Below are 11158 nucleotides of genomic sequence, written 5' to 3'. Positions count from 1 at the left end.
TATAGTAATACAGGTCTACCTCAAGAAGCAAGAAAAATCTCAAATAAACAACCCAACCTTACAACTAAAGGAGCTAGAAAAAGAAGAAGAAACACAACCCCAAACCAGTAACAGGAGGAAATAAAGATTATAACAGAGATAAATGAAATAGAAATTAAAAAAAAAATAGAACAGATCAATGAAATCATGAGCTGATTCTTTGTTTTTTTTTCTTTTTTTTCATGTTTATTTATTTATTTATTTATTTATTTATTTATTTATTTAATATATGAAATTTACTGTCAAATTGGTTTCCATACAACACCCAGTGCTCATCCCAAAAGGTGCCCTCCTCAATACCCGTCACCCACCCTATCCTCCCTCCCACCCCCCATCAACCCTCAGTTTATTCTCAGTTTTTAACAGTCTCTTATGCTTTGGCTCTCTCCCACTCTAACCTCTTTTTTTTTTTTTTCCTTCCCCTCCCCCATGGGTTTCTGTTACGTTTCTCAGGATCCACATAAGAGTGAAACCATATCATATCTGTCTTTCTCTGTATGGCTTATTTCACTTAGCATCACGCTCTCCAGTTCCATCCACGTTGCTACAAAAGGCCATATTTCATTTTTTCTCATTGCCACGTAGTATTCCATTGTGTATATAAACCACAATTTCTTTATCCATTCATCAGTTGATGGACATTTAGGCTCTTTCCATAATTTGGCTATTGTTGAGAGTGCTGCTATAAACATTGGGGTACAAGTGCCCCTATGCATCAGTACTCCTGTATCCCTTGGGTAAATTCCTAGCAGTGCTATTGCTGGGTCATAGGGTAGGTCTATTTTTAATTTTCTGAGGAACCTCCACACTGCTTTCCAGAGCAGCTGCACCAATTTGCATTCCCACCAACAGTGCAAGAGGGTTCCTGTTTCTCCACATCCTCTCCAGCATCTATAGTCTCCTGATTAGTTCATTTTGGCCACTCTGACTGGCTTGAGGTGATATCTGAGTGTGGTTTTGATTTGTATTTCCCTGATAAGGAGCGACGTTGAACATCTTTTCATGTGCCTGTTGGCCATCCGGATGTCTTCTTTAGAGAAGTGTCTATTCATGTTTTCTGCCCATTTCTTCACTGGGTTATTTGTTTTTCGGGTGTGGAGTTTGGTGAGCTCTTTATAGATTTTGGATACTAGCCCTTTGTCCGATATGTCATTTGCAAATATCTTTTCCCATTCCGTTGGTTGCCTTTTAGTTTTGTTGGTTGTTTCCTTTGCTGTGCAGAAGCTTTTTATCTTCATAAGGTCCCAGTAATTCGTTTTTGCTTTTAATTCCCTTGCCTTTGGGGATGTGTCGAGTAAGAGATTGCTACGGCTGAGGTCAGAGAGGTCTTTTCCTGCTTTCTCCTCTAAGGTTTTGATGGTTTCCTGTCTCACATTCAGGTCCTTTATCCATTTTGAGTTTATTTTTGTGAATGGTGTGAGAAAGTGGTCTAGTTTCAACCTTCTGCATGTTGCTGTCCAGTTCTCCCAGCACCATTTGTTAAAGAGACTGTCTTTTTTCCATTGGATGTTCTTTCCTGCTTTGTCAAAGATGAGTTGGCCATACGTTTGTGGGTCTAGTTCTGGGGTTTCTATTCTATTCCATTTGTCTATGTGTCTGTTTTTATGCCAATACCGTGCTGTCTTGATGATGACAGCTTTGTAGTAGAGGATAAAGTCTGGGATTGTGATGCCTCCTGCTTTGGTCTTCTTCTTCAAAATTACTTTGGCTATTCGGGGCCTTTTGTGGTTCCATATGAATTTTAGGATTGCTTGTTCTAGTTTCGAGAAGAATGCTGGTGCAATTTTGATTGGGATTGCATTGAATGTGTAGATAGCTTTGGGTAGTATTGACATTTTGACAATATTTCTTCTTCCAATCCATGAACAGGGAATGTCTTTCCATTTCTTTTTTTTTTTTCTTTCTTTTTTTTTTTTTTTAATTTATTTTTGGGACAGAGAGAGACAGAGCATGAACGGGGGAGGGGCAGAGAGAGAGGGAGACACAGAATCGGAAACAGGCTCCAGGCTCCGAGCCATCAGCCCAGAGCCTGACGCGGGGCTCGAACTCACGGACCGCGAGATCGTGACATGGCTGAAGTCGGACGCTTAACCGACTGCGCCACCCAGGCGCCCCTCCATTTCTTTATATCTTCTTCAATTACCTGCATAAGCTTTCTATAGTTTTCAGCATACAGATCTTTTACATCTTTGGTTAGATTTATTCCTAGGTATTTTATGTTTCTTGGTGCAATTGTGAATGGGATGAGTTTCTTTATTTGTCTTTCTGTTGCTTCATTGTTAGTGTATAAGAATGCAACTGATTTCTGTACATTGATTTTGTATCCTGCAACTTTGCTGAATTCATGTGTCAGTTCTAGCAGACTTTTGGTGGAGTCTATCGGATTTTCCATGTATAATATCATGTCATCTGCAAAAAGCGAAAGCTTGACTTCATCTTTGCCAATTTTGATGCCTTTGATTTCCTTTTGTTGTCTGATTGCTGAAGCTAGAACTTCCAGCACTATGTTAAACAACAGCGGTGAGAGTGGGCATCCCTGTCGTGTTCCTGATCTCAGGGAAAAAGCTCTCAGTTTTTCCCCGTTGAGGATGATGTTAGCTGTGGGCTTTTCATAAATGGCCTTTATGATCTTTAAGTATGTTCCTTCTATCCCGACTTTCTCAAGGGTTTTTATTAAGAAAGGGTGCTGGATTTTGTCAAAGGCCTTTTCTGCATCGATTGACAGGATCATATGGTTCTTCTCTTTTTTTTTTTGTTAATGTGATGTATCACGTTGATTGATTTGCGAATGTTGAACCAGCCCTGCATCCCAGGAATGAATCCCACTTGATCATGGTGAATAATTCTTTTTATATGCTGTTGAATTCGATTTGCTAGTATCTTATAGAGAATTTTTGCATCCATATTCATCAGGGATATTGGCCTGTAGTTCTCTTTTTTTACTGGGTCTCTGTCTGGTTTAGGAATCAAAGTAATACTGGCTTCATAGAATGAGTCTGGAAGTTTTCCTTCCCTTTCTATTTCTTGGAATACCTTGAGAAGGATAGGTATTACCTCTGCTTTAAATGTCTGGTAGAACTCCCCTGGGAAGCCATCTGGTCCTGGACTCTTATTTGTTGGGAGATTTTTGATAACCGATTCAATTTCTTCGCTGGTTATGGGTCTGTTCAAGCTTTCTATTTCCTCCTGATTGAGTTTTGGAAGAGTGTGGGTGTTTAGGAATTTGTCCATTTCTTCCAGGTTGTCCAATTTGTTGGCATATAATTTTTCATAGTATTCCCTGATAATTGTTTGTATCTCTGAGGGATTGGTTGTAATCATTCCATTTTCATTCATGATTTTATCTATTTGGGTCATCTGCCTTTTCTTTTTGAGAAGCCTGGCTAGAGGTTTGTCAATTTTGTTTATTTTTTCAAAAAACCAACTCTTGGTTTCGTTGATCTGCTCTACCATTTTTTTAGATTCTATATTGTTTATTTCTGCTCTGATCTTTATTATTTCTCTTCTTCTGCTGGGTTTGGGGTGTCTTTGCTGTTCTGCTTCTATTTCCTTTAGGTGTGCTGTTAGATTTTGTATTTGGGATTTTTCTTGTTTCTTGAGATAGGCCTGGATTGCAATGTATTTTCCTCTCAGGACTGCCTTCGCTGCGTCCCAAAGCGTTTGGATTGTTGTATTTTCATTTTCGTTTGTTTCCATATATGTTTTAATTTCTTCTCTAATTGCCTGGTTGACCCACTCATTCATTAGTAGGGTGTTCTTTAACCTCCATGCTTTTGGAGGTTTTCCAGACTTTTTCCTGTGGTTGATTTCAAGCTTCATAGCATTGTGGTCTGAAAGTATGCATGGTATAATTTCAATTCTTGTAAACTTATGAAGGGCTGTTTTGTGACCCAGTATATGATCTATCTTGGAGAATGCTCCATGTGCACTCGAGAAGAAAATATATTCTGTTGCTTTGGGATGCAGAGTTCTAAATATATCTGTCAAGTCCATCTGATCCAATGTATCATTCAGGGCCCTTGTTTCTTTATTGACCGTGTGTCTAGATGATCTATCCATTTCTGTAAGTGGGGTGTTAAAGTCCCCTGCAATTACCACATTCTTATCAATAAGGTTGCTTATGTTTATGAGTAATTGTTTTATATATTTGGGGGCTCCAGTATTCGGCGCATAGACATTTATAATTGTTAGCTCTTCCTGATGGATAGACCCTGTAATTTTTATATAATGCCCTTCTTCATCTCTTGTTACAGGCTTTAATTTAAAGTCTAGTTTGTCTGATATAAGTATGGCTACTCCAGCTTTCTTTTGGCTTCCAGTAGCATGATAAATAGTTCTCCATCCCCTCACTCTCAATCTAAAGGTGTCCTCAGATCTAAAATGAGTCTCTTGTAGACAGCAAATAGATGGGTCTTGTTTTTTTATCCATTCTGATACCCTATGTCTTTTGGTTGGCGCATTTAATCCATTTACATTCAGTGTTATTATAGAAATATACAGGTTTAGAGTCATTGTGATGTCTGTATGTTTTATGCTTGTAGTGATGTCTCTGGTACTTTGTCTCACAGGGTCCCCCTTAGGATCTCTTTTAGGGCTGGTTTAGTGGTGACAAATTCCTTCAGTTTTTGTTTGTTTGGGAAGACCTTTATCTCTCCTTCTATTCTAAATAACTGACTTGCTGGATAAAGGATTCTTGGCTGCATATTTTTTCTGTTTAGCACACTGAAGATATCATGCCAATCCTTTCTGGCCTGCCAAGTTTCAAAAGAGAGATCAGTCACGAGTCTTATAGGTCTCCCTTTATATGTGAGGGCACGTTTATCCCTTGCTGCTTTCAGAATTTTCTCTTTATCCTTGTATTTTGCCAGTTTCACTATGATATGTCGTGCAGAAGATCGATTCAAGTTACGTCTGAAGGGAGTTCTCTGTGCCTCTTGGATTTCAATGCCTTTTCCCTTCCCCAGTTCAGGGAAGTTCTCAGCTATAATTTCTTCAAGTACCCCTTCAGCACCTTTCCCTCTCTCTTCCTCCTCTGGGATACCAATTATGCGTATATTATTTCTTTTTAGTGTATCACTTAGTTCTCTAATTTTTCCCTCATACTCCTGGATATTTTTGTCTCTCTTTCTCTCAGCTTCCTCTTTTTCCATAACTTTATCTTCTAGTTCACCTATTCTCTCCTCTGCCTCTTCAATCTGAGCCGTTGTCATTTCCATTTTGTTTTGCATTTCGTTTAAAGCGCTTTTCAGCTCCTCGTGACTGTTCCTTAGTCCCTTGATCTCTGTGGCAAGAGATTCTCTGCTGTCCTGTATACTGTTTTCAAGCCCAGCGATTAATTTTATGACTATTATTCTAAATTCACTTTCTGTTATATAATTTAAATCCTTTTTGATCAGTTCATTAGCTGTTGTTATTTCCTGGAGATTCTTCTGAGGGGAATTCTTCCGTTTGGTCATTTTGGATAGTCCCTGGAGTGGCGAGGAACTGTAGGGCACTTCCCCTGTGCTGTGTTGTGTAACTGGAGTTGGTGGGCGGGGCCGCAGTCCGACCTGATATCTGCCCCCAGCCCACCGCTGGGGCCACAGTCAGACTGGTGTGTGCCTTCTCTTCCCCTCTCCTAGGGGCGGGATTCACTGTGGGGTGGCGTGGCCTGTCTGGGCTACTTGCACACTATCAGGCTTGTGGTGCTGGGGTGGGTAGGCAAGGTGCACGGGGGCAGGAGGGGCAGGCTTATCTCGCTTCTCCTTAGATGATCCACTTCAGGAGGGGCCCTGTGGCAGTGGGAGGGAGTCAGATCCTCTGCCAGAGGTTTGGCTCCACAGAAGCACAGAGTTGGGTGTTTGCTCAGAGCAAGCAAGTTCCCTGGCAGGAACTGGTTCTCTTTGGGATTTTTGATTCTTTGAAAAGATCAACAAAAATGATAAACGGTAGCTAGAATCATTTTTTAAAAAGGAGAGAAAGGACTCAAACAAAATCAGAAATGAAAGAAGAGAAATAATGACCAACACCACAGAAATACAAAAGATTATAAGAAAGTATTATGAAAAATTATATGCCAACAAATTGGACAAAGTAGAAGAAATGGAAAAAAATTCTTAGAAACTGAAGCTCGAAGAAATAGAAGATTTGAAGACACCAATTACCAGCAATGAAAAATAATCAATAATAATAAAAAAACCTTCCCAAAACAAAAGTCCAGAACCAGATATCTGGCTTCACGGTGTATTTTACTAAACATTTAAAGAAGAGTTAGTACCTTTTCTTCACAAACTACTCCAAGAAATAGAAGAAGAAACACTTCCAAATTCATTCTACAAGTTCAGCATAACACTGATATCTAAGCCAGATAATGACAGTACAGAAAAAGAGAACTATAGGTTAATATCTATGATGAGCATAGATGCATAAGTCCTCAACAAGATATTAGCAAACTGAATCCAACAATAAATTTAAAAAAATCATTCACTATGATCAAGGGGGACTTATTTCTGGGATACAAGGTGGTTCAGAATTCACAAATCAACCATCATGATACATCAAATCAATAAGAGAAAGGATAAAAATCATATTACCATTTCAATATGGAGAAAAAGCATTTCACAAAGTACAACATAAATTCATGATAAACACCCTCAATAAAGTAACAGCCAACTACAAATCTGTAGTAATCAAATACTACAAATCAAATACTACTGTAGTAATCAAATATACTACATATCTATAGTAATCAAAATAGTATGGTATTGGCACAAGAATAGAAACATAGATCAATAGAGTAGAATAGAGATCCCAGAAATAGATCCATGATTATATGATCAATTAATCTATGATAAAGGATGCAATAATATGCAATGGAAAAACAGTCTTTTTAACAAATGGGGTTGGGAAAATTGGACAGTTATAGCAAAAAAAAAAAAAAACACCTTTCTTACACCATATACAAAAATACACTCAAAATAGATTAAAGACCTAAATGTGAAGCCTGAAACCATAAAAATACTAGAAGAGAGTACAGACAATAATTTCTCTAACATTGGCTGTAACAGCATCTTTCTAGATATGTCTCTTGAGGCAAGGGAAACAAAAGTAAACATAAACTATTGGGACTACATAAAAATAAAAAGATTCTGCACAGCAAAGGAAACAATCAACAAAATAAAAAGCCCAACCTATTGAATGCAAGAAGACATTTACAAATGATATATCCAATAAGGGGTAAGTATCCAAAATATAAAGGACTTACACAATTCAACACAAAAAAACAAGTAACCCAATTAAAAAATGGGAGAAGACATGAATAGACATTTCTCCAAAGAAGACATACAGATGGTCAATGAACAAATGAAAGGATGCTCAACATCACTCATCACCAGGGAAATGCAAATCAAAATCACAATGAAATATCATTCATACCTATCAGAACGGCTAAAATGAACAGCACAAGAAACAACAGGTGTTGGTGAGGATGTGGAGAAAGGGTGACTCTCATGCATTGTTGGTGGGAATGCAAACTGGTGCAGCCACTGTGGAAAACAGTATGGAGGTTCCTCAAAAAGTTAAAAATAGAATTACTATATGATCCAGTAATTCCACTATGGCGTATTTACCCAAAGAATACAAAAACACTAATTTGAAAAGCTCTATGAACCCCTATTATTTATAATAGGTAAAATATGAAAGCAACCCAAGTGTTTATTGATAGAGGAAAGAAGAGGCGATATGTATATACAATAGAATTTTACTCAGTCATAAAAAAGGAATGAAATCTTGCTATTTACAACAACATTGATGGATATAGATTGTATAATGCTAAGTTAAATGTCAGTCAGAGAAAGATGAATACCAGAAGATTTCACTCATATGTGGAATTTAAGAAATAAAACAATGAAGAAAAAAAGAGACCAAAAAAACAGACTCCTAACTATAGAGAACAAATTGATAATCTTACCAGGGGGGAGGTGGGTGGGAGTAAGAGTGAAATAAATTAAGGGGATTAAGAGTACATTTATCATGGGTGCCTGGATGGCTCAGTCGGTTAAGTGTCTGACTCTTGGTTTTGGCTCAGGTCATGATCTTGCAGTTCATGGGTTCAAGCCCTGCATAGGGCTATTCACTGACAGCACCAATCCTGCTTGGGATTCTCTCTCTCCCTCTCTCTTCATTTCCCCTTGTCTCTCTCTCTCTCTCCCTCCCTCCCTCTCCCTCCCTCCCTCTCTCTCCCTCTCTCTCTCTCTCACACACACACATAATAAATAAATAAACATTAAAAAGTACACTTATTGTGATGAACACTGAATAAGATATAGAGTTGTTGAATCAGTATACCTGAAACTAATAAAATTGTACCTTAATTATACTGGAATTTAAAAAATTAAAAAAAACACCTTTAAAAGTGAGAAAGGTATTAACCTTTCTTTTTGGAGGTGACCCAGGAGAGATAACAACTGAATTGAATTACTGCAATATTTGAAATATTTAAGAAAAAGAAATAAGGCTGTAGGCAAACTCTATGGAAAGTTTTCATTTAGGATATGGGAAGAAAGGGAGAAAGAACTTCTGCAATAGATTTTCATTAAGAGATGAAGATGATAGAAAGATGGGAGTTTAGTTTTGCCTCTGCCTTGGGGAATGTACAATCCTTAGAGTGAAATGTAAACTTGATTAGCTATTGAGTCCCTAAAGAACTAAAGAGAGATTGTGGTCCCGAGTGTAAACACAATCAATCCCTTTATTTCTCTTTTGTACATAGACTCTATTCCTTGGGATGGAGACTGAGCAAACATCTACCCTGTTTATAATCAAGTGCACTTTATCATTAAACTCACATTCAGTCTTCTGTGTCTTAAGTAGCAAATGTGATGATAATAAAGACTTTGGTCTCTGCTGCTTGAGAAGACTGAAAGTTATAATCAGAAATTATGATATATAGTCCAGAAATATTTGAAGGGCATATCTGAAATTCAGTATGGGCTAAATCCTTTTAGAATTAAAGAAATCAAGGCCTCAAGAGCCTGAAATTTCCTTTCCAAGACTACAGGGGTAAATACCAAAGATAAGGAAGCACTGAGGTTTCTGGCCTAAGGAGGGTGAGTTTCTGAATTCTGTTTATATCAATGTCCTTATTGATTTGACATGGAAGTCCAAAAATGTAAGGTAAGCCACTTCCCTCCCCCCCCCCCAATTTTGTGTAGTCCTAAGACTCAAGTAAAACTGACAGGAGAATATGTTTCAGGGGATAAAAGAATGTTAGAGATCAGAGGGTTCAGGGGATGTAGTATCTCAGTCAGTTCCCTCTCCATGGGTGGAACACTCAATGTTCTAGATTTATGACGTTTTCTCTGTGACATGGGACAGTAACTCAACCTCACCTAGACTCTGGTCCCTTAGTGTTGGATTAGGAACAATATTCATGGTTCCCAATCCACTAAGTCTAATCTGGCCCATTAGAGGCCAGCTTCAGCTTGTTAGGGTCTCTGCCTCCAACTTTACTGGTGATGAGAAGATTCAAGTGAATGAAGAAATAGTGAGATGGGAGAAGGATGATTCTGTCGTGGGCCATGCTTCTTCTTACTCACCTTGGTTTTCCAGCAGTCACGTTGGCATGTGGCAGCACTGGCTTTCCCTCTTAAGGCAAAGTTTGTGATGCACTTTGCTACATTTAGCTTATTAAGACTCTAGTAAGGGAAAGTCCCTGTCACTTAGTCTCATGTTGATGGAAAAGGCAGATTCAATGGGTCCGGGTTGGGCTAGTCTTAGACATTCCCAGTGTACACACTCTCTTGTGGGATGAGATATTGCAGGAAGAGCTGAGTTTTTCTGAGTTTTCTTGTGTGTCCACAGATCCCCTTAGAAAAGAATGACTCCTGGAAATGCCTCTTCTGTGACTGAATTCATTCTGGTGGGATTAACAGACCTATCAGAACTCCAGCTTCCCCTGTTCTGCCTATTTCTAGTCATGTATGTGGTCACTGTGTTGGGAAATATGGGCTTGATTATTTTAATTGGGCTGAATTCATATCTACACACCCCCATGTACTTTTTCCTTTTCAATTTGTCCTTCATAGACCTCTGCTATTCTTCAGTATTTACACCAAAAATGCTGATGAATTTCCTATCAAAGAAAAATATTATCTCTTATATGGGATGCATGACCCAGCTTTACTTTTTCTGTTTTTTTGTAATTTCTGAATGTTATGCGCTGACATCAATGGCCTATGATCGCTATGTGGCCATCTGTAACCCACTTTTGTATAATGTTGTCATGTCCCCTAAAGTGTGTTCCAGCCTTATGCTTGGTTCATATTTGATGGCATTTTCGGGTGCTATGGCCCACACAGGATGCATGCTGAGACTGACCTTCTGTGATGCAAACACCATCAACCATTATTTGTGTGACATCCTCCCCGTGCTCCAGCTTTCCTGCACAAGCACCTACGTGAATGAGCTGGTGGTTTTCATCGTGGTGGGCATCAACATCATTGTGCCCAGTGTCACCATCTTTGTGTCTTATGGTTGCATCCTTTCCAGCATCCTCCACATCAGTTCCACTGAGGGCAGGTCCAAAGCGTTCAGCACCTGCAGTTCTCACATAATTGCTGTTTCCTTGTTCTTTGGGTCAGGTGCAATTATGTATCTTAAACCATCTTCTGTTGGGTCTATGGATGAGGGGAAAATCTCTTCTGTCTTTTATACCAATGTGGTTCCCATGATGAACCCCTTAATCTATAGTTTGAGGAACAAAGATGTTAAAATTGCTCTGAGAAGAACCCTCGGTAGGAGAGTGTTTTGATCAGAAACAGTGTCTGTGCAAGTGGTCATAGGGTAGGGATATTGCGTGTGTTTATTTATAGTATTTTTAGTGGAAGTCTTCCTATCCTGTTTCTCACTGTGGTGAAGGAAATATGAGTCTTCTCTCAATCTGTTTCTGTTTTTTTTTAGGTTTGATCTGATTCCTTTGATTACCATTTTTACAACTGTTGCTCCTTTTCCTCATTTTTCCTATTTAAGAATAACATTAAGAAACATATTCTAAGATTAGATTATTTAACCTCTAATAGCTTCTCTTGTTTATATATGGAAGGATATTTTAAGCCTAATTATACTTTAGAATCACTTGTTG

General features: G+C 38.5%; 1 protein-coding gene across 1 annotated transcript; it reads left to right on the top strand.

Annotated features, from left to right (window-relative positions):
• Window positions 1-9895: 9895 nt before the first annotated feature.
• Window positions 9896-10828, top strand: LOC102966490 (olfactory receptor 8B3-like). The gene has a single exon (XM_007074045.1). It carries the CDS (start codon window positions 9896-9898, stop codon window positions 10826-10828), a length of 933 nt encoding a protein of 310 aa, XP_007074107.1.
• The last annotated feature ends 330 nt before the right edge of the window (window positions 10829-11158 follow it).

The sequence above is a fragment of the Panthera tigris genome, chromosome D1 (genome assembly GCF_018350195.1).
Source record: "Panthera tigris isolate Pti1 chromosome D1, P.tigris_Pti1_mat1.1, whole genome shotgun sequence".
Taxonomy (NCBI): domain Eukaryota; kingdom Metazoa; phylum Chordata; class Mammalia; order Carnivora; family Felidae; genus Panthera; species Panthera tigris.
Note: the sequence above shows the minus strand (reverse complement) of the source record. Positions and strands in the feature narration are given on the sequence as shown.